The 27,741-nt window shown below is 43.1% G+C and overlaps 1 protein-coding gene across 1 annotated transcript; it reads left to right on the top strand.

The window, feature by feature from the left end:
* The first annotated feature begins 223 nt into the window (after positions 1-223).
* LOC128341867 (killer cell lectin-like receptor subfamily B member 1B allele A) lies at positions 224-24,669 on the top strand. Its single transcript, XM_053288484.1, has 6 exons — positions 224-320; positions 3,058-3,156; positions 11,900-12,025; positions 13,946-14,100; positions 17,445-17,551; positions 24,431-24,669. The coding sequence occupies exons 1-6, from the start codon at positions 236-238 to the stop codon at positions 24,552-24,554; spliced, it is 696 nt and encodes a 231-aa protein (XP_053144459.1). The 5' UTR covers positions 224-235; the 3' UTR covers positions 24,555-24,669.
* The last annotated feature ends 3,072 nt before the right edge of the window (positions 24,670-27,741 follow it).

Raw genomic sequence — 27,741 nt, 5'->3', positions numbered from 1 at the left:
GCAGCTATATTCTCCTCTATCTATAATTGGTTTTCCCTTCTTTGATCACACTTAACTGTAACCACAACTGTGCTCAGGGCATGAGAAATGTCATTTCAGCAACATTTGCACAAAGCTGAAGTGATAAATCTCAAAGATATGGTGATCAGCAAAGTTTCCATATGTCAGATGTGGGCGTAGAGAAAGTTTCTCACTTATATGTAGTCCCCCTCCTCCATGTGGCTTTGCCTTTGCCATGGATGCAGCTGTTGTCTATGCAGACATAAAATTGCTGGAAGGTTCTTCATCCAGAAGAAATTTGGATGCAGTGCAGCAATCAGGTGAGTTAGTTTATTTCTGGGCAATCTCTCATAATGTGAGTATATGGGAGGACTGACTGAGGGGGGAGGGGTGCTCAGTTGACATATGCTGCCTATTTCAGCTCCACTGAGATCAAGAGATAAAAAAGCAATGAGAGTCAATGCAAAGTCCACTTAATTATTGTTGTTCTTACTGGGCAATATCCACACTAGTTAATCATGTCTAAGCACCATTGAAATCAGTGAGACAAATAAGTCATGACTAACTTAAGTCCCATTAATTTCCATGGGACTTAGTAATGACTAACTTAGTCTGGATGTTGCCATCCATTTTTAGCCCGCTTTTCTCCTCAGCAGAAGGACTAAAGAGAATCATAATTAAAAAAATTAAAATGGGCAATAAAAATACAATCAAGCGCCTTACATATCTTACTGTGTTTTGGAAATAAGATCTACTGGATACGTTTTCTGTGGGAAGTTTGCAAGGTAACAAGAACACATGCATTTCTCCACCTTTTTCTTTTAGTGTTATACCAGAAGTGTGGTAAGAGGGCTTACTGTTTCAGAAGAGAAGAGTGATGGGAAGCCAAATCTGGCTTTACTAAATGTTAATTTAATAATTCAAACTGATGAGAGGGGTTTTTTTATTTTTATGTATGTATTTTTTTTAAAAAAAATAATTAGATCTGTTTTTATATTTTAGGATATTTTAATTGTGTAATTTTTATAGTCTTGTTTTAACTTTTTCTATGTGAACTGCCTTGTGATTATTTTAATGAAAGGCAATATATAAATTTAACAATAAAAAATAAAATAAATAAATGAGAGTGAAGATACTTTCAGTTCTCATTCATTTCTCATTCTAAAACACATGGAAATTACAAGTTAAAATGTCCATCTCCAACTTCCGTGCTATATAAGCTGTAAAAATTACTTTGTATGGTTTTGTATATTAAACTGATTTTAGAAATGAGGCTCCATGTACCCACACTTTGCTTGATCTTTCAGCCGGACATTGGGCTACAGAGTGCTACATCCAGACAAAAATTCAACAAATGCAGCTTCCCCAGTCACTTGCTAAAGATGCCCCTGATGAATTCTACATGATGCATCTCTATAAGGCATAATGCTTCCCCAAAAGGCCACCTATATAGTAAATGTCTAGAAATAAATTAACAGTTCCTGATGCTTTGTCATGCACCCAAATACAGATATATTCAAACGTGTTCATAATTGTACATATGTTCCTGTGAACTTCCTGCTGAGGGAAAATAGATGTGAACAGAACCACAAAAAGTTCTCTGTCTTCCTCTGTTTTTTTCTGTAACAATTTAAGGTTCTGAGTATTACCTAAAAAAATCTTCCATAGCCTGGACCAAAGTATCTTTGGCAATGTTTTCACCTATACAAATTCACCCCCATTCCTTAAAATTCATGGGGGAAGCTTGACTCTGAGTCCTGTCCAGTCAGCTTAGGATGTTAGGCTGATCAGGATGGAGGCTATAGCTTAGCTTTGGCACCTACCCTCTGAGACTCTATTCCAGAAGGAATCCCCCTCAGTCCGTCTCTGCCTGCCATTAGAAGGCATCTGAAAATGTTTATCTTTAGGCCAGCATGAGAGCTGAGAGCTGGGTTGTACTCCTCTGCTGAATAGTTCTGCTGAACTTCTTTTTGATGCTGTGTTTGTATTGAAGTTGATTTTGTGTATTTTGTTGAATATAGTCTCAGGAAAGGCAGCTTCCTTACTCTTACCTGATGCTAATTGCATTCTAGAAGTCCCATGAGGAAGTTGGATTGTTCCAGCCTTTAGATTAGTATCTGGAAAGTAAAGTGAAGGCCCTAAATACAGAAGTACTTTTATTCATTTTCACATGTATTTCTCCACATTCTTCTGTCGAACCAGGCAGCATGGGGTTCCCAAACAATCTCCCATCCAGGTACTAACCAGACCCAGGCCTACTTAGCTAAAATAAATTCTTGATGTGACATGTGCCCTCAGGACATCATGGCTACTCCTTCTGGGAAACACCCAGTGCTGCCCAGGAGGTTGCATGGGAACCATCAATGTCTCCTATGCAAGACCTCCCAGAGATTACTGGGACCTTTGAACAAGCAAAACCATGTGCCTTTTCTGACACTTTTATGTAGACTAGGAAAGCATCAAAGGACTGTTCAGCCCAACTTCTGGTGGCAACATCTATCCATGCAGATCCATGCAGCAAAACATGCTGTGAACCGTTCTGCATTTACTGGTCAAATTATTTTAAATCTTCCCCCAGTGGGGAATTTGATCTCTACCCCTTTATTTGGTGAAGAGGAAGTATCCACAGTGTTCCATAGATCAGTGGTGGGCAATATTTATGGCAAGTATTTTCAAGCCGTTTACATACAAGAAATACAAGATAGTGTCCTATGCAGCTTCTACCCTTTGCCTCGTGGTTTTGCTTCATTTTCTTGAGTTAGTGAGAAGGCAGCTATGCAGGATGAGTGAGGCAAGCAGGAATATAGGTCTGAATCTACCACAGAAAGGCGCAGGAACCTCCTACTCCCCACGTAGCTCTCATTGCTCTCTATAACACGGTACATGTGGTGCAGAACAATCACTTCTGACTTTGATTATCTCTCCCACACAGTTGTTCCATAGCAAGGCTCCCAATCTGGCTGGGGCCTTATAAATCTGAGTACCTATCAGAAAGTTTAACCCAGGCCTGTCTTTCTTGAAACATCATACCCAGTCTTTTCATCTGTGTTTTTGCAGATCACCAACCATGCCCACGCTGGCACTGGATTGCACTGTGGGTTGGATGGGCTGGAAACATCGTCTTGGTGGTGGCAGTGATCGTGATGGGAGTTTGGGGTGAGTGTCTTAATGGGAGATATGTGCATGAGACTGTAAATAAATCACATATTCCATCAAGGGGAGAGGAGAACCATTAATGAATATTTATTTATTTATTATTTCTCTGTGTAAACCTCCCTGAGCCATTTTTGGAAGGGCGGTATAGAAATTGAATGAACGAATGAATGAATGAGAATGAATGAGAACCCAGAAATGAAAAGGACTTTTTATGGAACCAGTTAGGAGTCAAGCCATGTATTATAGAAAGTTGTTTGTAAATTTCCCTCAGTTTTTCATTAAATGGAAGCTAACTGCAGGAGGCTGCAATTTTTACATAAAAACCTAAAAACAGCCCTGCTGGATCAGGCCCAAAGCCCATCTTTTGTGTGTGTGTGTGTGTTTGCATTTTAAAATTTTATTGGCTTTTACAATAGCTTTACAATCCAGCTACATTCATTTATTTGATTAAATAAATATTGACTTCCCGCTTACCTATCTGCGCGGTTCACGTTAACTATACATATAAAGCATTGCTATAATAATTCAAAACATGCATACCCCACACTACTACTCGATTTTACCCAACCCATACTGCTGTTATTACTGTTTCAAACCCTGCTGAAAAATCCATATTAGAAAAATAGTTCTTTAAGTAAAGTGAAAATGGTTCCCAATCTTCTTTGAGACATTCCAAATTTTCATCCCTTATAAGTGCTGTAAGTTTTGCCATCTCAGCATATTCCAAAATGTTTATCAACCAGTCTTCTTTTGAGGGCATTTTATTGTCTTTCCATTTCTACGCATATACTATTCTAGCCACCGTGGTTGCATACATTAAAAATGTTAAATTTCTTCTGGAGAACGCTCCTTGAGTTATTCCCAGCAGGAAGGATTCTGGCCTCTTAGGAAATGTCATCATTTAAAAATTTTAGGCCCATCTAGTCCAGCATCCTGTTTCACACAGTGGCCCACCAGATGCCGCTGGGAAGCCCACAAGCAGGAGTTGAGGGCATGCCCTCTCTCTTACTGTTACTCCCCTGCAACTGCTATTGAGAGGCATTGTGCCTCTGAGGCTGGAGGTGGCCTATAGCCCTCAGACTAGTAGCTGTTGATAGACCTCTCCTCCATGAATCCAAAGCCCACTTATCCAAAGCCCACTTATCCAAAGCCCACTTAAAGCCATCCAGGTTGTTGGCTGTCACCACATCTTGTGTCAGAGAATTCCACAAGTTGATTATGCATTGTGTGAAAAGGTACTTCCATTTCTTGGCCCTAAACTTCTTGGCAATCAATTTCATGGGATGACCCCTGGATCTAGTGTTCTGTGAGAGTGAGAAAAAATTCTATCAACTTTCTCTACACCATGCATGATTTTATAGACCTCTATCATGTCTCCCCACAGTCATCTTTTTTCTCAACCAAAAAGCCCCAGCCTTGTCTCATAAGAAAGGTGCTCTAAGCCCCTGATCATCTTGGTTGCCCTCTTCTGCACCTTTTCCAGTTCTACAATGTCCTTCTTTAGGTATGGTGACCAGAATTGTACGCAGTGCTCCAAGTGTGGCTGCACCATATAGTTTTATATAAGGGCATTATAATATTAGCAGTTTTATTTTCAAGCCCCTTCCTAATGATCCCTAGCATGGAATTGGCCTTTTTCACAGCTGTCACACATTGAGTTGATGCTTTCAACGAGCTGTCCACCACGACCCCAAGATCCCTCTCCTGGTCAGTCACGGACAGCTCAGATCCCATCAGTGTATATGTGAAGCTGGGGTTTTTTGCTCCAATATGCATCACTTTACTGTTAACACTGAACCACATTTGCCATCTTGTTGCCCATTCCCCCAGTTTTGAGAGCTCCTTTTGGAGCTCCTCACAATATGCTTTGGATTTTATTACCCTAAATAGTTTGGTGTCATCTGCAAATTTGGCCACCTCACTGCTTACCCCAACTTCTAGATCAGTGATTCTCAAACTTGGGTCCTCAGGTGTTATTGGACTTCAACTCCCATAATCCCCAACCAAAGGCCACTGAGGCTGGGGATTATGGGAGTTGAAGTCCAATAACACCTGAGGACCCAAGTTTGAGAATCCCTGTTCTAGATCATTTATTATCTGTGGGAAGAGGTGCTCTTACCCCCAGTCCGTGGCCTACAAGGTCCGTGGCTCTAAAGGCCCGGGGGGGGGGCTCCTGCTGCCACTCCACTCTGCTGGTGCTATGCAGTACTGAACCACGGAGTGGAAAACTTCAATAATTCTGGGCACGCCTTGTGCACGGCTGAGGTGTGGGGTGTATGGTGGTGAGCCGAGCAGGCCTCCCTCATCCCCATGGTGGTGGCATTGGCGGGCAGAGCAGGAGCAACCGCTGGGCCCGACCGTTCAGCGCAGCAGCCCTTGAGAACTGAGAGGAAGCTCCACCGGGTCACGAACGGTCAAGCCCAGCGCCCGCCCCCGCTTTGCCCACCGATGCCACCACAGGAGTGGGGGAGACCTGCTCAGCTCACCCACACACCCCAGCTGCACACACGGCACAGCTGGAATTCTTGAAGTTTCTGGTGCCATGGTTCAGCCCCGCGGGGCAGCGGCAGCATCGGATGGTGGAAGGACCCCCCATCCTTTCAGCGCCACAGTAATATGCAGGTTTGACTTTTTTTTAAAAAAGTTGACTTTTTAATTCTTACTCGCTGGGGGTACAGGCCCTGAAGCCCTTCAGGTTCGGGCACCAAAATTACCTAGGTGCGCCCCTGTCTGTGGGGTAGGAGGGGCAGCTCAACCTTTTTTCCTAACACAAGGGTTAGTCTTTTCTGTACATTTTCTACAGAACATAGGTGGGAGTGCCAGCCCCACAACCAGAGAACAAAATTATTTGGGCCAGTTTTGAAGACAGCTTACTGACCCACACAATGAGAAAGGGGATGTGTCGTGAATGTGCTCATTGTGACTTCTTCTGTGGATGTCTTGTTCTCCTGGCACTTTGCTTTATTGCATGGGAAGGAGCCAATTATCAGAATGGCTGTTCTACACACAAATACTTGTTTAAACAAGTATTTGAGTATGTGCAGACCTGCTGTTTGGATGAACAGCCCCTGCATGTGATAAAGGGACATGCCAGGAGGACATTTGGATGTCCACAGAAGAGTCGTGATGGGCATGCTGTCAGCACATATAGGAGAGTTTGTCTCCTGTTTTGTTAAATAATTCCTTTTAGCCTTGCTGCCCAAGGCTTAGCTGTCAGGTCCTTGTCCAGTTATTGCCCACAGTTCAAAAGATGAAAGACAAACTCAAGAAATAAGGTTTAAACTTTAAACTTTAGAAGTTTATTTAGTAGCTCACCACTCCAAGATCTGCCAATCAGAATTTAAGGAACAACAACAAGGCTGAAATAGTACATGAGCCGGCAGGGGGTAAAATGCTCATTGTGATTTTTAATCAATCTACTCCCCTAGACATGAAAAATAGGTGATATCACTGCAGTACTTCCAGCTTTCAGTGTGTTGTCACGCTTTTATTTATTTATTTTAGTTTTGCAGTGGCCAAATTTGAAAAGATGTTTTAAAAGTTCTAAAATTTTCTATTTTTAATACATACGATATAATAAATACAAGAATTATTTATATTCTGCTTTTCAACAAAAAAATTCCAAAACAGTTTACATAGACATAAATAAATAAATAATATGGCTCCCTGTCCCCAAATGGTTCACAATCTTAAAAAAAAAAAAGAAACAGCCGCTGGATGGATGCTGTGCTGGAGATGGATAGGACCAGTTGCTCTTCCCTTGATAAATAAAAAGAACCACCACTCTTAAAAGGTGCCTCTTTGGTCAGTTAGCAGGGCCACATACATGACTATAAATTTTTATTGATGTTGTCAGAGAACATTTGGAAATGAACATTAGTAGGAATGTTCTCCAAAGATTACTCCATGGAGATTGTACAACAATTTGTTCATTGTCATCCTAACCCTTACCTTAACCCTATCTTTGCTCTGTGAAAAAGTGATTGCAATTTTATCCTAATCATTTGGGAGTAGGGATAAACAAGGGGTGATAACACACACAAAGCTGTAAGTGCAATAATGCTATCACCTATTTTCCACTTCTAAAGTGGGTAGACATTGCAAAAAATCACTGTGGGCATTCATCCCATGAGACAGTACTGATAGCCAAAATTTGTCTTCTGACTTATGTAATTATTTAACAAAATGGGAGACAAATTCCTAAAGCCTCCACTTTCTCATCAAATGGACCAATAAGTTATCATCCAAATAGGGCCATAGATTGTAGATATATGCCAAAACCAAACAGGGTATTTTGTTTGTTAATTTATCAGTATATGCAATCATGGTTTTAAATTGTTCCAAGTTTTTTATTTTTGCCTTAATTTGTTTTCTGTTGTTGTTAACTGCCCAGAGATGGAAGTTTGTAGACCACCCCAAACCTCCATCTCTGGGCAGTTTACAAAAAATAAAACAAATTAAGACAAAAATAAAAAAACCTTGATACACTTTAAACCCACAATCACGTTAAAAAGCTTGGGTGAAAAAAATAAGTATTTAAGGACTCTTTAAAAGTTGTCAGAGTTGGGGAGGCTCTTATTTCTTCAGGGAGCACATTCTGGAGTCTCTGGGCAGCAACAGAGAAAGCCTGCTTATAATCCTGATTGTTGAAACCAGAGGTAGTCTAGTTCAAAGAAATGGGCTTTAGTTTTCTTATAGCTTATGCTTAAGATATTTTATGACAGGAAATGTTATAAATTATTATGCTAATAATGGAAACTGTAGCAATCTATGTGTCCACCACCTGGGAATGAAATAAGGGGATCATGCTGTCAGTGCTGGATAGCTTTCTCTCACTGACCAAAACTGAAAAGTCGTAATTTTTAAATTCAGGCCTCTCTTTTTTATTCATCATTTTTGAAAATATTGAAAAGAGAAAGCATGAGTATGGATTTATTTGTTTTTGCTACCTGCAGCAATACAGTTAGCCAACAGTCTAGTACTAGAACATTTAACTATCAACTTGTTATTTGACCATAGCAGTCTTATCAAAATGAAGAAATAGCAGTCGGTGTTACAATTTATCCCCAAACTTGAATCTAATTATGGATTCAGAGGCAACTTTAAAGATAATGGAATATGTGAGCAGCTTTATTTAAAAAGTTAAATATTAATTAAATGAGCAAACCCAAAATATTTATGTATTTATTTATTCAATTTCTATACCGCCCTTCCAAAAATGGCTCAGGGGGGTTTACATTAAAACAAAACAATTAAAATCAATTAACAGTTAAAAACAGAGACTATAACACACCATAAAACAATTAATGAGGGAAATTGACCTTCTCTATTGTGGCATCAAATACTTGGAACTCCCTACCTCAGAAGTATACCCCTATAGCTTTTCTCTCACATCCTGAAGACATCTTTTTAAAAATTCAGTAAACCTTTTACCCATCGACTGTGTTTTCTTTCTCCCCCAGAAATATGGCTTTTTATTTGGTTGTTGATTGTTATTTTAAGCTGTCCCTTTGGGTTTTTTTCCTTCCCAGTTTATGTTGTGCCTTTGTAGGGAGCAGCACTGGAAGACCTCTCCCTGGCAGTTGACACTATTTAGGTTCTCCACCCACCCATGGAAACCCTCTCCAAATAATAATGTCTCTTGTTTGTCCCTCCTTGAACTCTCAAAGTTTGTCAAAATGGCTTCTAAAAACCATTCAGATCCTAACATGGTCAAAACTGAGTCTCAAAATATGGCAGGAGTTCATGCCATGAAGAATTTCTTAGGCCCCCTAGAGGCTTTACCGCTGCGTGGCGGGGGAGGGTGGATTAGGGTTGCCAGGTCCAGGTGGTGAAAATAGTCCAAATCTGTCACCAAAAGAGTGAAAATAGTTGGTGCTGTTCAGTGTTCCCTGTAACAGGGATTTCCAGATGTTCTTGACTACGGCTCCCAGAATAGCCAGCTGCAATGGCCGTTGGCCATGGATTCTGGGAACTGTAGTCAACAACATATGGGAATGCCTGTTACAGGGAACACTGGTGCTGTTCACCAAAAAAAAAAATCTCTAAAAAGTCTCCACTTTGCATTCAAAAATTGCATAAGATCTACATATGCTAACTGGTATAATATATGCATGCTTTGCTAAAAACAGGATGATTTGAGAATAAATGCAACTCACACACCCCTTTTCCACACAGTTCAAATACCGGCCTTCCTCTGACTGGATCTCAGAATACTATAGAACAAATGGTGCATTTTCTTTTCATTTTCAAGGGGGAGGGAAACCACCACAGAACCCTTTTCACACCCTTTTCAGAACAACAGGCCCTGCTGGGAGTGAACCAGCATGGCTTCCACAAAGATAAATCTTGCCTGACCAACCTTTTGGAGTTCTTTGAGAGTGTCAACAAGTATGTGGATAAAGGTGATCCAGTTGACATAGTCTACCTGGACTTCCAAAAAGCTTTTGACAAAGTTCCTCATCAAAGACTCCTGAGGAAACTTAGCAGTCATGGGGTAAGGGGACAAGTCCATGTGTGGATTGCTAACTGGCTGAAAGACAGGAAACAGAGGGTAGGTATAAATGGAGAGTTTTCACAATAAAGGAAAGTAAGAAGTGGGGTCCCCAAGGGATCTGTACTGGGACCAGTGCTTTTTAAATTATTCATAAATTATCTAGAAGAAGGGGTAAGCAGCAAGGTGGCCCAATTTGCAGATGATACCAAACTCTTCCGGGTGGTGAAATCCAAAACGGATTGTGAGCAGCTCCAAAAGGATCTCTCCAAACTGGGGGAGTGGGCGACAAAGTGGCAAATGTGGTTTAGTGTTAGCAAGTGTAAGGTGATGAACATTGGGATGAAAAACCCCAACTTCAAGTATATGCTGATGGGATCTGAGCTGTTGGTGACTGACCAGGAGAGGGATCTTGGGGTCGTGGTGGCCAGCTCATTGAAAGTGTCGACTCAATGTGCGGCAGCTGTGAAAAAGGCCAATTCCATGCTAGGGATCATTAGGAAGGGGATTGAAAATAAAATGGCGAATATTCTAATGCCCTTATACAAAACTATGGTGTGACCACACTTACACAGCTTGCTGGCTGTGCACTGGAGCTGTAGAGCAGCAGAGACACAGGACACAGTCAGAGGTCTCTCCTTGGGGCCACTTACAGTGAGTCGCTGAAAAAACGAGGAGGCAGGCTACTGCAAAAAACACTTGGCTGGGGAATTGGAATGGGAATTGCCAGTACAGCATCAGTATTTTTTAATTTAACATATTTTCATACCACCAAAAGCATACGTCTCTGGATAGTTTACAACAAAGTAAAGACAGAAAAAGTAAAACATTAGTTTAAACAAAAGAACAAAAAAAGTTAAAATGTTACAACGATTAAAAAAAATTCAAAACAGTATTAAAACCATTAAAACAATATTTAATTAAAAGCCTGGATGAACAGGTGCATCTTTAAAGACTTTTTAAAAGCTGTCAGAGATGGGGAGGCTCTTATTTCACTAGGGAGCACATCCCAAAGCCTCAGGGCAGCAATGGAGAAGGCCCATCCCCGAGTAGCCACTAGACATGCCGGTGGCAGCTGCAGATAGACCTCTCCTAATTAGCTCAGTGGGCAGTGGAGTTCATGATGAAGAAGATGTTCTCTTAAATACCCAGGGCCTAAGCTGTTTAGAGCTTTATAGGTTATAACCAGCTCCTTTTATTCTGCCCAGAAACTTATCGGCAGCCAATGTTGCTCTTTTAATACGGGAGCTATATGGTCTCTCTGAAATGACCCAGAAACTAACCTGGCTGCCACATGTTGTATCCAAGATGCACAAGAGATAGAGTCTACAAAGTCCTTTATTGTAAACAGTCTCTTAAGATAATACAGCCATCAGAAGCTGAGCAAGCAGTCAGTCAAGTCAAAGCAAGGCTGCTCTCTCATTGCTCTCTGCTCTCTTTTATACATTAGATACACTGATCCCTTTCAGCTGGTTCTCATACTCAACCCCTTAAAGAAACAGCAATTTAAAATCACATCACCACACTGCATTCTGGACCAGCTGTAGTTTCCGGACTACATACAAGGGCAGCCCCACATAGAGCGCATTGCAGTAATCCAGTCTGGAGGTTACCAGCAGATGTACCACTGTCCTTAGGTTATTTATCTCAAGAAACGGATGCAGCTGGCATATCAACCGTAGCTGATAGAAGGCACTTCTTGCCACCGCCTCAACCTGGGAGACCAGGGAGAGGCTTGGATCCAGAAGCACCCCCAGACTGCATACCTGTTCCTCCCGAGGAAGTGTAACCCCATCCAGAACAGTCAGATCAAACCCATCTCCCGGGTTTTGACCCTGCATAATGAGTACCTCCGTCTTATCTATACAAATGAGTTCCTCTTGCCATGACACAGCAAATGTTACACATGAGTAAACCCATTGTTTCCAGTGGGCCTACCCATGGGCAATAGCCACCGAGTAATTTGAGCCACTCAGCACTTGCAGCAGGATCGCTGGAACTCCCGAAACCCCCTCCAGCACAGAAATAGTTGCAGGGGGCTTAAAATAGTTGCAAATCTGGGGTAAAAGTCCACATCTGGGAACCCTAGGGGGCATGCTCAGGGTCTGCCAAGCAGCTGTATGAATTATTAAAGCTGTCCTTGCTGTCCCCTATATGGTGTGTGATGTTTCATGGTTTTCAATGTGTAACATACGAATTCTACTTCTGCATCTTTCTTATATGGGGCTGACCTGTTTTTTTCCTTCCAAGTTGTGAAAAAAAATCCACATAATTTTGATTCACATCGATACAACCTCACTGGATCTGAAGGGGGGAAAGCTCAAGAGGATTTCAGGTCTGTGCTCCGGGAACAAATGTGTGAGGCTGGATTAACAGGTAACTTCATCTGTCTCTAGCCCTCCTGGGTGCTTTCCAGATTAGACTCTACAATGGGGTCATGGCATATCTGCTAAGTGTGCTTCTGTACTTCCTGTGTTGTGACACTGCAATCCCTAGCCTGTCAGCAGGGTGCCATTCACATTTCAGACGCCTTGTTTCAGATTTAATTGCTGTGATATAGTGCCATAACGTTGTATGTGTGTTGCAAAAAGGTTGCTGTATTTTCCCGTAGTAGGGTTTTTTAATTCTGGAGATAATTGTGAATACAATCCTGCCAAGCCGAAGCATTTTACCGCAGTTGTAGCGGGTAATCTGGAAAGCACCCTGAACAAACTTATTCCTGTTTCCTTTGCTTATGTCCCTTAAGGATTTCTGCTGCCCTTTTGTGACATCTAGTGCCCAGATTCAGGATCTGCAAGCCTGAAAGCAGTTTTCAATTGAACTGTTGTTTTCTATTATTCCTACCAATCTCCCCCTTTGTCTGTTTAAATGCACAACCAAGACATTTTTATTCCAGCATGCTTTTAATTTAGATTTGTAATCAGTCACTTGAATTCTGTTTCATGGATGCAATCAGAGACCCTGCATCATAGGTCTTTTGCAGATCCCCTAATTGTGCAAACAGAGCCTACACATCTACAGTTTATTCACAGACTGGTTCAGAAGCTAGGCCAAATGCACATAGGGGTGATCCTAAGAGACAACCTAATCTTTATTGTGGCCAGAGGCCAGCAAGAAGGAACACAGTTAATAATAGTAGATGATACATCCAAATCAAAGGAGGATACATCAGAACTAAACAAAACTAATCATATTGGTTTCAGAGACCCCTGCAATCTAGAGGCTAAAAAGCAAATTTTAGCAACATTATAAGTGGCTTGATACCTTTGGTCTGCTAAAAGCAATGTTACATTAAAAAAACATCAGGGTGGCCCAGATATTCCGGTAAAAAGGGCAAAATCAAATTATGTCGTATATCGGAATAAAATCTACAGTATAAAGTGCATGTGTTATTGATTTAACTTCTTCCATGCCACAAGGACACAGACATACAGTAGGAATTTTACTATACCTGCTCTCAAGAAGTGTCGAGGGAAGAGTATTAAATCTTGCGCTTGAGAAAGCCCAATGATATTTTGGGTATGTCATAGTATAAAGGTAGGGTTCCAGAGCTCTTCCATCAATCTCAGTTAGAGTCCTGCAAAAGGTAGGAATGTGACTCAAATTAAATTGCTGTTCTAGATCTAAAAAAACTCTGTACAATAAATTTGTTGGCCTTCTCCCTGTTTAACGTACATAGATTATCCGGAAATAGGCCACACAGGTAAGTAGTTTATGGAAAATGCATTTCCACCAATTAGAAAGGAAATTATCACTCAGAGTAAGAGGGGCCAGCCCCAATGGCATTACTGTTCAACCCAAGCCAGTAATTAACTGGTGTTGTCCATAATCTGGTCTCTACTTTCACTGGCTGCAGCTGTTGCATGTCCCAACACAGCCAATCTTCACAATATTGAAACACAAGAGACACAGAGGCTATTCACATGGTGGGAGAAAATTGGGCTAGCCTTTTCTCCCATCGTGAGAACCACTGGGCTTGGCTTCAAGCCCGGTGGTTCTTCAGCGGGTCACCCGCTTAAGCAGCCTGGTGCTTAAACCGGTTTTGCAGAGTGAGTGCTCCGCAAACCCAGTTTTTCTAATCATGTGTTGCTGTGGCGCAGATCCACACCGTGGCAACTCACGAGTAGACCCCCAACCAGGAGTCTGAAAAGTCTCTCCAGCATGCCCTGCGCACTTGCTCTCCCAGCAAACCCTCTCCAGGCGGCTCCTACTGATTGTGGGAACCGCCTCATAATCTCATTCAGGCCTGCAGAATGCAATAGGAATCCACATTAAAATAATTGCTTTCTTTCTTAGAGAATAGAAGGTGCAACCTGTGCCCTGTGACGTGGCTGCTGCATCAGGATACATGTTACTGGTTTTCTGAATTAATTCAACCCTGGAAGAAGAGCAAGGATGACTGTATGGAGAAGAAATCTCGACTAGCAGTAATCTATAGTCAGGAACAGATGGTAAAAGCATCATTTTCTATCAAAATGATTTGCAGCAACATCACTCAGAAACTGCATGGAAGGCAGTTGGGCTAAAACTGTGACTGTTAACAGCAATAAGATTAATAGCAGTGGCCAACATGCCATGCGGTATACTGCAGGAGGTTTTGCAGGCATCTAAAACAACACCAGCACCATTGCAAAGCTGTGCTCTTGTGCTAATAAATAAAACTGTGCAATCATGCTTGTGCAACATTACAACCCCTGGAAATAATGACTGTAGCACTGCACAGATACAACTGTGTAGTTTTACATATTAGTGGAAGAGTGCTCCTGTGCAACAGTGCCTGCGTTGTTTTATACACCTGCACCAGTGTGGGTGGTACAGAAACACCCACAGTACACTTTGTGGCATGTCAGCCAACAGTAAGAGAGTACCTGAAATTTCTAGATACCATTGTGGGGGGAAAGTGAGAGAATAAAAGAGAGAGAATTGTCCTCAGGCTTTGATTGATTGATTGATTAAGTGCCATCAAGTCGGTGTCGTCTCTTAGCGACCACATAGATAAATTCTCTCCAGGATGATCTGTCTTCAACTTGGCCTTTAACGTCTCTCAGTTGTGCATTCATTGCTGTCGTAATCAAGTCCATCCACCATGCTGCTGGTTGTCCTCTTCTTCTCTTGCTTTCAACATTTCCCAGCATTATGGACTTCTCAAGGCAAGGGAGCTGGGTCTTCGCATAATGTGTCCAAAGTATGATAGTTTCAGCCTGATCATTTGTGCCTCGAGTGAAAATTCTGGATTGATTTTTTCTATGATCCATTTGTTTGTTTTCATGGCTGGCCATGGTATCCTCAAAAGTCTTCTCCAGCACCAAAATTCAAAAGCGTAAATACTTTTTCTATCCTGCTTCTTCAAAGTCCAGCTTCCGTATCCATAGAGTGTCATGGGGGAAAACATTGTCCAAACTATTCTAATCTTTGTAGGTATAGACACCTACAAAGGCTTACAACCTGAAAAAGCCATGGGACATTAGAAAGAAAGGAAAAAGATAGCTGTAAAATTATCATTATAAAAATAATTTTACATTGTGATTTGAAGAGCATTGATGTGTATCTAGGAAAGTACCATACTGATATCCATATGTTCCTCCATCTTCATGTCATACCTTGCTGATCTACATAAAAGGTAATAGTGGTGGAGGATGGTGATGATATATTCTGGGTGTACAGGAACCCCAATAAGTGTACACTCAAACAACCACGATTTCCCCTTGTTTCAAAAGCTTTATTTTACTTCCAAGGTATGCAGATCACTTACACTGGGAGGCTGGGCTTGCAAGAAGTTTATTGTTCAGAATGGAGATCAGAGTACCAGGAAATAAATTACTAAGGTTAAAAGTGTGGAAGGATGGTTGTTAGGTGAAAAGATATATGGCTCTTATCTAACTAAGGAAATGTGCTCCAGAGAGCATCTGCCATGACAGGGACAGAGAGAGACCAGTGGTGGTCCGGGTTCAGCACGCTGCTGTGGCCCTAGCCCCACCCCCTGCATCAGAAGCGTCTGATGTCAGATGCAGGGTTTGTGGTTAAGCCATGCCCCCTGCATCTGACATCAGACACAAGGGACATAGCTCAGCTCACAAACAGAGCTGTGCAGCCCTGTTTGCAAGCGAAATAACAGCCCTGCATCTGATGTCAGACACAGGGGCATGGCTGAGGTGCGTCCCACAGACCCTGAGGGGCAGCAGCTTGGGTTCTTCGAACCCGTTCACGTAATGGTGGCTCTGCCCCTACGCCCTGAAGCAGTAAGCCCAGGAATCCAAACTAAGAGTGAGCAGAACTCCTTTCACATGATTGGTTGGCTGAAGTACAAGGCACACATCCAATCAATCTATGATGACACGCGGATTGTTATTTTAGACTTGACTAGAAGATTTCTATATAGCAGCACTAATTCATAGGAATTTTGGGAATTGTACTTCTATGCATTGTGCAAAACCTCCCTGCAAAACATATGTGCACCTTGCTGCATAAGTGCAAACATCTTTGTGCTAGCACAACACTAGCTTCAGGCTTAGCACAACTAGCTAGCCCAACAGCTTTGAATAAGCACAGCATTAGTCAGGATGTTGACCACAATATTCACAGTGCTCCTGACTATATGCAGATGCTGGCAGAGTGAGAACTCCTGTGGTGGTTAAAGAGCAGATCTTGAGGCAATTCTCATGATCGCCAAAAAGCAGGCTAAGGGAGCCTGGCCCACTTTCTGGCTACCGTGAGAACCAAGGTAGCTCTAAAGCGAGTCACCCGCTTAAGTACCCCTCCCCTAAGCCCAGGAAAGTGGAGCAAGCACTTCCCTAACCCGGGCTTTACGCTCATGTGTTGCCGCGGCGCGCTCCGCACAGCGGCAACTCACAAGTAGACCTCCAACCGGGAGGCTTAAAAGCAGCCTCCCAGCTCGGAGGTTTCTCCAACATGCCCTGCGCGCTCACACGGGGCATGCTGGAGCTTCCAGAGGCCACACGGCCCCCGATCTCCCCCAACCCCTGCTGGCTCCGTAACAAAGCCGGCAGTCGTGTGGGCGACCACTTCGGCCGCCCGGAGCAGAATGGCTGGTCGTCTGCGGGGAGAGCTGGCTAAGCCCACTCTCCCTGCTAACTCTCTGGAGGTGGATTTTGTTGATCATGAGACCCGCCTCCTTGTGTCTTGGATGAATGCTAATGTTTAGAGTGGCCTAATTGTCATCTATGAAAATAGAAGACAGTGGTGTGGCATTTAATAATGCATCCTTCTCTCCTTTCTAGGAACATAAGAACATAGAAAGCTGCCATATACTGAGTCAGACCATTGGTCTATCTAGCTCAATATTGTCTTCACAGACTGGCAGCAGCTTCTCCAAGGTTGCAGGCAGGAATCTCTCTCAGCCCTCTCTTGGAGAAGCCTCGGAGGGATCTTGGAGCCTAAATGCTCTTCCCAGAGCAGCTCCATCCACCCCCTGAGGGGAATATCTTGCAGTGCTCACACATCAAGTCTCCCATTCATATGCAACGAGGGCGGACCCTGCTTAGCTAAGGGGACAAGGCATGCTTGCTACCACAAGACCAGCTCGCCTCTCGAATTCTTTGTGTAGTCTCTTCTTTTCTATTCTGCTCTTTGTGTAGTCTGTCTGCCAACTACGAGTACCTCAATTTCCATTTCCTCTGAACTGAAGCTCACAGACGTTGCCTCAACCAGTCCTGCAAACTGGTTGAATGAAGTCCATGAAAACTTATGCTGCAAGAAATATGTTAATCTTTAGGTGCTTTGTTATTTGGGGCAGTAAAGAAGCCAAAGAAAAAACTTCCTGACTTCCCTTTTGTAGGAATTCCTCCAGCAAAAGATACAGAAAGAGACATGGATTGGGTTTCTTGCTGATGTACGAGTGAAGAAGTGGGTCTGGATAAATGGTTCCCTGTTAAATCAAACCCTGTGAGTACTGTATTCAAACTCATATGGAGGGAGAGTTATGTAAAGCTCTGCTTGCAGCAGGACCCCCCCCCCCCGCAACATGATTTTGCAAACAACAATTTTGCTTTATCTTGACTAACAAGCAGAAGGTTGCTGGTTCGAATCCCTGCAGGTACTATACCGGGCAGCAGCGATATAGGAAGATGCTCAACGGCATCATCTCATACTGCACGGGAGGAGGCAATGGTAAACCCCTCCTGTACAGGTGAAACTCGGAAAATTAGAATATCGTGCAAAAGTCCATTAATTTCAGTAATGCAAATTAAAAGGTGAAACTGATATATGAGACAGACGCATTACATGCAAAGCGAGATAAGTCAAGCCTTAATTTGTTATAATTGTGATGATCATGGCGTACAGCTCATGAAAATCCCAAATCCACAATCCCAGAAAATTAGAATATTACATGGAACCAAGAAGACAAGGATTGTAGAATAGAACAATATCGGACCTCTGAAAAGTATAAGCATGCATATGTATTCAGTACTTGGTTTGGGCCCCTTTTGCAGCAATTACTGCCTCAATGCGGTGTGGCATGGATGCTATCAGCCTGTGGCGCTGATGAGGTGTTATGGAAGCCCAGGATGCTTCATTAGCAGCCTTCAGCTCTTCTGCATTGTTTGGTCTCATGTCGCTCATCCTTCTCTTGGCAATGCCCCATAGATTCTCTATTGGGTCAGGTCAGGCGAGTTTGCTGGCCAGTCAAGCACAGTACACTGTATACTTTTCAGAGGTCCGATATTGTTCTATTCTACAATCCTTGTCTTTTTGGTTCCATGTAATATTCTAATTTTCTGGGATTGTGGATTTGGGGTTTTCATGAGCTGTACGCCATGATCATCACAATTATAACAAATTAAGGCTTGACTTATCTCGCTTTGCATGTAATGCGTCTGTCTCATATATCAGTTTCACCTTTTAATTTGCATTACTGAAATTAATGGACTTTTGCACGATATTCTAATTTTCCGAGTTTCACCTGTATTCTACCAAAGACAACCACAGGACTTTGTGGGCGCCAGGAGTCAAAATCAACTTGACAGCAAACTTTACCTTTAGTTTAGCTAGTATACTGTTCTAGTATAATCTTTTCACTCACCTATGGATTAAATTGGTGTAGCCCAGAAACAAGTTTCCCACCTTGTCTGCTCTTTCCTATCTCCTAGTCCGCATTCAGCATTGTGTTTGGAAATGCTCCCAGTAAAGGGAAGATTGATAGCAGTTGTCCATTTCTTAAATGAGTAGTAAGAGAGAGGGGTCCTAGTGGACATGACTCATAGACATAGCCATAACAACTACGTAACAGGCAGGAGTCAGCTTGGTGACTCCTTCCCCATCTTTGCATCTCTATGTGGGAAGCAAGAGTGAAGCCACCATTGCGGGCTAGGGTTCAAAGAAACCAGCCCACCAATTAAAAGAGCTGCCAGTGCCAGGGACATACTGCTAATGAGGCAAAGGAAGACAAATGTCTCCTGGCCCACAGCCTCTGAGCCCCCCCACCACCACCACCCAAGACCAGTCTTTGCCCTCTCAGTTCTGCCATGCAGCATGCCTGAAAGGGAGAGCAAAGGCAGCTGCCTGCCTGCCATATCTCTCCCTGCTTCCCCGCCCATGCAGCATGCTTGCGAGAGAGAGCTGCTGGGAGCCCAAGGCGATGGAAGGAGGGAGAGAAGCAAACAGCCCCTCAGCGAAGCTTCCTCTGCCCCGGCAGGCTGAGGTAGCTGAGAATAATTGTTTAGATCGCTGCTGAGCTCTGTCCTGCTGTTGGGGGATGGGGACGTTTCTATCTGCCTTCTATTGCCCAGGCTGGACCTGGAGGTGGAAGAGGGCAGTAGACTGCAAAGGAGACAGGAAAAGTAAGCCCCCACCCCAGCCCATCTTTCTTTCTTTCTTTCTTTCTTTTTGCCAATTGTGGAGCTTGGACTTCAGTTTGCAAACTGCCTCTCTTCAAAGGGGAAAGGGGAAGAGTTGGGGGGGGTGCATGGAGAATGGAGCACCACCTTTGTGGAGATCAGGTCTGTCTTGTGTGTTTCATTTTTTGTACATGTCTTCTCTCTGTGCTTTCAAAACTCCTGAACTCTGCACAAGGAAGACAACTAAAAGTAAGCCCCCGCTTCCTGTTTTTGTTTTTTGCAAATTGTGGAGTTTGGACTTTAGTTTGCAAACTGTTTCTCTTCAAAGAGGGAAGGGGAAGCGTTTCATGGGGGGGGGCGTGGAGAATGGAGCACCCTCGTGGAGATCGGGTATGTCTTGTGTATTTTTCACTTTTTGTACCAGAGTCTGCTCTCTGTGCTCGCAAAACTCCTGAACTCTGCAAATGTCCTGAAGAAGCAGAAGCAGCAGGAGGGAAGTTGGGGGGGGGGGTGCCTTCCTTCCAAACACTCCATTCAGCTATGACTAGGGAAAGAGTGGAAGCCAGGAGAGAGAGGCATGAGGGAGCAGTGAATCAGCTCCTGCTTTTCTGAATGGTGGGTCTCTTTCCCACCCAGGCCCCAAGTTGCATTAAAAAACAACAAAAATTCCAAGGTCTCCCCCATCCTCCCTCAAAAAAACCTCATTACCTTGTTTTTTTTTACATCTTTATATGCTTGGAAATTCCATTGTTTAAATATTGGATCCTTTAGAGACAGAGAGGGGAGTGGATAAAGAATTAGGCAGGATGTGGGAATATGTTAAGTTATGTGTTGAAATGTTTCTGCTAATGCATATTTACATGAATATACTTGTTTTATATTATTACATTCTTGTGAGTTCAGTTGCTGTTTGTGCCCTCAAGAACCCACGTGTGCCATGTTGTGTGTGTGTATGGAGGGGGGAAAGATGCCTGACTTCCCAGTCAGTGTACACAGGATTGCAGTTTTATTATAAAAGTATATCAGCACAAAGTCTCAGGTGATGTGGTTGTGTTTTGAAATAAGGGTCAAGGCTTTCAAACTGATTCACTTGGTGACAACCCTAGATTGGAAAAACTCTGAAAGAACCACATCCAAGTACTGGTTTGCAGGATTGTTTGCATGTTTTAATTGTAAAAACCCCTGAGCAATTTTGGAAGGGCAGTATAAAAAGTGACTTAATAAATAATAAATAAAAATGTTAAATTAATTTGCCTTGCTCTTTAAGACATGTTATTTTACCATGGAAAACCTCTACTGTGAAAAGCCAATATATTTAAAAACAGCATGTAATTTCTACAAGTTGCCTTTCCCATATTTTGCAATTTTTTTTTGTTGGGTTTGAGAACAACCCCTCATCATTTGGTCCACATATCTTGGAGTGCATTCAGATGACAGTTCATGTTGTCTGTTAATCTGCTGCACTATATTACATGAGTCCTTAATGTTCTTCTGCAGCAAAGACATGGGACCAGGAGAAGGATTCTTGTGTCTATGTGTTTTTATGCTTGTATTTTATAGTTTTTAAATTAGATTTGTTTTATATGTTTAGCTTAATATTTTAATTGTATGTTTTTAACTTTTGTAAACCGCCTAGGGGTTGTTTTTAATGAAAGGCGGTATAAAAATTCAACAATAAATAAATAAATAAATATAAAAGGAGAGGAAGGCAGCAAGCAGGAGTGTATCTAGGGAAAATAGCACCTAGGGCAAGCACTGAAATTGTGCCCCTGTCCAAACATCTGACACCCATCTTTCAGATAACCTCCTTACCATAATATTGGCTCAAAAATACAAGTACAGACAATTTCAGGAGAAACAGGTTGTAAGCAACACACACATGCATACACACATACAGCCACACATGTGGCACATATGTGCCATTCGCCTTCCCAAGGAAACGCACATCCATGTGCTGGGCATGCCTCCATAAAACTAAGCAGTGAAAGCTCTCTTTAGCAAATGCTCTGCCACCTCAGCACACCTGACTCCAATAGGCTTGGATCCAACAGCCTGATTAGGAAGGAGGTGGAAGAATTGGATGGAGGACACCAGCCCACCTTCATAGCATTTGAATCAGAAAAATGGTGTGTGTGTGTGTGTGTGTGAGTGAGAGAGAGAGAGAGAATTTATAACTAGTGTCATGCCTCAGACTTCAGACTCAGAGGAGTCTGGGCAGGAATGGGAAGAGTTGCCTGCTGGTGAGGGCTCAGAGGCACAGCAACAGGAGCTGAAGATTTGCAACAGCTGCCAGACATGAATTCTGATGGGGAGGAGCCTGGGATTTCACCTGTCTTGAAAAGACAGCTCAAGAGGGAGGCTCAGTGGAAGTCACGCAGGCGTAGGAGATTGCTAGAGAGGAAGCCGAAGTGCTGACTCAGGGGAGCCTGATTGGCTGCTGGTTCTCTTGAGCCCTGTATATTTGGTACTCTCTCAATCACTCAGGGCTATTTGCAACATCTCGCTGGCTGCAGATAGTGTGCTAATTGAATTCCTAAACTTTGTCCAAGTTCCAGTTTGCCTTGTTTATGTTTTCCTGCTTGTTCTGTTAATTCCTTGCTTCTGTCATCCTTCGCTATTTTGATTCCTTGATCTGTGTTTTCTTTTCACTTACTACTCATTTATTGTTAGAGGGGGTATCTAGATCAGTTCAGGGGGACTTAATTCATTTACTATTTTCTTTGTGAGCCTTTTATTTTTCACTTGTGCAGTTCCGCTGCCGCTTTCTGTTATCTCACCGGGGAGTGCTAAAGGGGGTTGTAAATCCTGTTGGGTTAGCTGAGTTAACAGATTTACGACAACTAGACATAACATTTACTGTCCAGTCTGCCTGTTGCCTGCCTCTGTATTGAACAAGGGAGGGGGCGTATCTAGGGTAAGGCAGGTAGGGCACGTGCCCCGGGCGCCACTCAAAGGGGGTGCCATTTTTAAAAATTTAAAAAAAAATTAAAATGGCCACCGAAAACAAAATAGCCACTGTGCATGCTCAAATGGCCTCTGTGAGGCCCCAGGCCATGCCAGGCCTTGTAGAGGCCATTTGAGCATGTGCAGTGGCCATTTTATTTTTAGTGGCCATTTTTTGAAAATATATTATTTTTAAAAATGGCCACCACACATTCTCAATGGTCCCTGTGAGGCCCTAGAGGCCAGTAATAGTGTATTATAGTTATTATTACATAAGTAACTTATGTAATACTGATGTAATAGTACAATGCATAGTAGAGAATTAGACAGACACTTCTGTTTAGTTTTCCAAGTACACCTCCACATAGTATTTGGGTATTTCATGAGCCCCAGCATACTGAAATTTGTAGTTTTCCAGCATTTTTTGGTCTGGCTATGTCCACTGCTAAATAGTTTTTGAAATATTGAAAGATTAATGTGCTTGACTTGTATTTTTGAGCTGATATTATGGTAAAGTTATCTGAAAGATGGGTGCCAGATGTTTGGACAGGGGGTGCAATTTCAGTGCTTGCCCTAGGTGCTATTTGCTCTAGATACGCCTCTGCAAGGGAGGTGTAACTTATTCAAGGCACTATATTTGTGTGCCTTCTTGGTTCATTTATGGCAGAGCTCACTTTTGAAAGGGTTGTAATGCTATGAAGGTGGGCTGGTGTACTCCATCCAATACACACTATCACAGGCCATATGCTCTTACTACTTTAGTATGTCACAGTGACAGATAGGAAATGGAATATATGTGCAATAGAATTGGGTTTTTTGTTTTGTTTTTACCTTTAGACCCTGGAACTCGAGGGGATGGGGCAGGGGCAACCTTTTACCACACCTTTGCAGTGTGGCTTAGACAGAAAATTGTTAGATTATTGTTATAAATTCTTTCTCTCGCACACACACACACACCATTTTTCTGATTCGAATATCACACTGTTTTGCTGTTCTGTGGCTAGTTGCAACTTCCACCTTCTTCCTGATCAGGCTGCTGGATCCAAGCCTATTGTAAGCTGCTGGATAATTTCAGATTGTTTGGGGCCCCTAGGATTTCTCATTGCAACTATCTCCCTTTAAGGCAGGGATTCTCAACGTGTGGGTCCCCAGATGTAATTGGACTTCAACTCCCATAATTCCCAACCAAAGGCCACTGGGGCTGGGGATTATGGGAGTTGAAGTCCAATAACATCTGGGGACCCACACGTTAAGAAACTCTGCTTTAAGGCAAAGGCTGTTTGGACAGGAAAAAACCCATCCCTTAATTTCTTGGAGGCAGCAACCTGTAGGTGTGCTGAGGTGGCAGAGCATTTGCTAAAGAGAGCTTTCACTCCTTAGCTCTGTGGAGGCATGCCCAGCGCATGGATGTGCTGCGTTTCCTTGGGAAGGCGACTGGCACATATGTGCCACATGTGTGGCTGTATGTGTGTGTGCTTACAACCTGTTTCTCCTGAAAGTGTCTGAACTTGTATTTTTGAGCTGATATTATGGTAAGGTTATCTGAAAGATGGGTGTCAGATGTTTGGACAGGGGCACAATTTCAGTGCTTGCCCTAGGCGCTATTTTCCTTAGATACGCCCCTGGACAGTTCACACGATCCTTAAGGAGGAAGGACAAGCATCCTACCCACTTTTAGAGCTGTGTACCCTCCCAGCTTTTTGCCATGTGCTGGTGAAAACCTAGGTAGGAGGAGAGAGGAGTAATTGTCGGTGAGACAGGAGCCAGGCAAGACGGCCATCCAACCCAGCTCCCATCTCACAGTCACAGATGATCACTCCTCCCTCCTTCTACCTAGGTTTTTGCCAGTACACAACCAAAAATCAGGAGCACATACAGCCTCCAAAGTTGGGTAAGAAGCTTGTCCTACCCCATTAATGATTATGTGCCTGTTTTTCTATGCAATTCTTAAAGCTACAGCATCCTGCCCTACTGTCGACCCCCAAACACCCCATTTATCAGGACATTTTCACATACTGACGTTGGTTTATTCTTCACTCTACAGACTTCCAAGAATGCATCAACAACACAGCAGCAGCTGTGGTGCCTTAACAAAATCAGGACTCTCATCTGATATGTGTTCCACAGATCTTCACTGGATCTGTCAGAAAGCATCTACAATCATTTGAGCACCTTTGTGTATGTCCACAGGATCTAAAACTATACAAAAATGTTGTTCAGTTTTGGTATGACAGTGGCCACCAACAGCAAATGAAGGGTGCTTTCACTTCCTTTCCATCTGTGTTAGCCACTACTGGAACTTACGGACAAGCATTCCATACTATGAATACTATACGATACGATGAATATTTATATACCACTTTTCAACAAAATTTCCCAAAGTGGTTTACATAGATATAAATAAATAAATGGCTCCCTGTCCCGAAAGGGACAATCTAAAAAAAATCTTTAAAAGAAACATAAGCGAGACACCAGCAACAGCCACTGGAGGGATGCTGTGCTGGGGTTGGATAGGGCCAGTTGCTCTCCCCCTGCTAAATAAAGAGAATCGCCACTTTAAAAGGTGCCTCTTTTGTTCAGTTGTTCATTTCATTACATGATAAAAGCCCTATTCAGGCATTACATTGTATGTGCATACAAGTGTCTGAGCACATGCATATGTTTTTGTGTGAATGACTGTACCTGTTTTCCTTTTAAATCTGGACCTGCGTACAGGCCCTCCCAAATGCATTGCACAGAAAGGAAGTGTACTACTGTATATGTGCTGAACACAATGTGTGAATATGGCTGTTGTGCTTATATACAGGTATCTGCCCACATATACATGTTTTTGTGTGAATGACTGTACATACTTTCATTTTAAAATGTGAACCTAGGTACAGGCCCCCTCAAATGCACTGTACTGAAAAGAAATGCATGCCTTCTCCCTTGCTGTTCCTCCCCTGCAACTGGTATCCACTGCTAACTGAGCAAATAGGCACCTTTTAAAAGTGGTGATTCTCTTTACTTAGCAAGGGGAGAGCAACTGGCCCTATCCATCCTCAGCACAGCATTACTCCAGTGGCTGTTGCTGGTGTCTATCTTACATTTCATTTATGGGCTGTGAGCCCTTTGGGGACAGGGAATCATTTATTTTATTTTATTTATATCTCTGTGGACCACTTCGGGAACTTTTGTTGAAAAGCGGTATATAAATATCTGTCGTATTTGTATTTAGAGGCATCTTGCCTCTGAGGCTGGAGGTGGTTTATAGCCCTCAGACTAGTAGCCATTGATAGATCTGTCCTCCATGAATTGAGCATGAGTTGAGCATGTGTGAATACCTGCATGTGTATACAAATCTGTACATGTGTACACTCTACACAGATTGTCTGTGTGTTGAACATATAATGTGTGAATAGGGCTAAAGTGATGGATAAACCGCACCTGCTAAATATTCCACTCAGCATCCCTAAAGGGATAGATGACTTGTCTTCTTTGAATCAAGCTGCCATGTCCCCTGAAATTCCAGGTTTCACCCAAATTTTAAGCATCTCACACAGCTTGCTTAGCCCACCCAGATTCTCCCAGATTTCAGATTCCTTTTTTTTTAAAGCTAAGATCAAGCCCTTTTAGAAACGGAGTCATGGAGCAAAATGTGCCGTCACTATTCTGCACAGAAATTATTTTCCAGCCAATTTACATAATATGCATATTAGGCACCCGGATCTGGAAAGCCAGAATATGGCAACTCTATGTCTGAACAATAATTTCCTGTGCAAACTACCCTGCAGTTATCTTTTTGACTCAGAAACAGGAATAATCATTTTAACTTATTTTCACACTGACTCATAACTTGGGCTAATTGCCATCACATTCCATTTCAAAGGAAATCCTCTCTCAGAAAGGGAACAGCTGGACACCTTCCCAGGGGGCTTTTTCAAACCCTCATGCAGCAACATACTATCAGAGAAACAAGCAGTTCAGGTAAGAACTAATCTGCTGCTTTCTGTGTGGCCTCCATCTTGGATTGGGGTGCATGATGTCATCGCAAAATATGCCGTTCAGGTGTCCCTATGTGGCACAACCTCTGTACAAAATATGGTGCAAATCGGTGTAGGCATTGCAAAGTTCTTGGGGGAGGATACACACACACACACACACACACACACACACACAGGGTCAGCAAGGCAATCTCATAAGGGTACTTTCCATGCAGAAAGTAGACTAAAAATAAAAAGGAGGTGGTTTCCAAATGGCAGCAGACTTTGTTAGGCCAGAATTCTGTCTGAGCATGAATTCAGGGCAAAAGCAGAGTAGCACATAAGAGGAAAATTACCTGGGGGTGGGGGACCACATACACACAGTATAAATCCATGACCAGAAAAAACATAAAATAGCATTTTAAATGCTGGCAGCTCAAAATGATGAATACTAACATTCAGGGTAAAACACCTGGCAGTCTAACTAGGATATGCAGAAAAGTTGGTCTTCCCCTTTAAAGCTCTGTCTTGCTACAGACAGTACTTGTCCACATAAAATTAAGACAGACAGCACTCTAATGGAGTGGGCCTTTATTTAAAACTGTTGTAGGGAAGGAATTTCAATGACCCCACTTATAGCAAAACAAGTGTGTGTGAGAAGTAGGGATATGCACGAACCGGTTCGGAGGCCATGTTGGAGGCCTCCGAACCGGTTCGGAACCGGACCGGTCCGGCACTGAGGGGGGGTCTACCTTTAAGGGCGGGGGGGTAGAACTTACCCCTCCCGCCGCTCTTCCCCCTCCGGCGCTGCAGTTTAAATCGAAGTTTTTGGGGCGGCAGCGTTCCTCCCTGCCGCTCCTGCCCCCGTTGTTGCAGGAAGTCTCAGTAACAGGAGCACGCATGCGCGTGCCATGGCACGTGCGCGCCGCCTATGTCACACGCACAGTGTGTGTGATGTAGGTGGCGCGCGCGCGCACAGCAGCGATGGGTATGCGCGCACCGCGACGTGCACATGCGTGCTCCTGTTACTGAGACTTCCTGGCAACGACGGGGGCAGAGGCGGCAGGGAGGAACGCTGCCGCCCCAAAAACTTCGATTTAAACTGCAGCGCCGGAGGGGGAAAAGCGGTGGGAGGGGTAAGTTCTACCCCCCCACACCCTTAAAGGTAGACCCCCCCCCTCAGTGCTGGACCGTGCCGCGCAGTTCCGTGCACATCCCTAGTGAGAAGAACCAAGCCTATTATACGAGTGTCTCAAGACAGACATTTAAGGTCCAAAAGCTTTTAAAGGTTTATTAAGGAAGTTACATGCTTGGATAGAAAGCCTGTGTCCCTGAGCCTTATGTCTTCATAGTGCGAGAGCAGAACAAGGAAGGAGGAAAGGGTAAAAATGCA

Source organism: Hemicordylus capensis, chromosome 2, assembly GCF_027244095.1.
Source record: "Hemicordylus capensis ecotype Gifberg chromosome 2, rHemCap1.1.pri, whole genome shotgun sequence".
Taxonomy (NCBI): domain Eukaryota; kingdom Metazoa; phylum Chordata; class Lepidosauria; order Squamata; family Cordylidae; genus Hemicordylus; species Hemicordylus capensis.
This window is presented reverse-complemented; position numbering and strand designations above follow the sequence as displayed.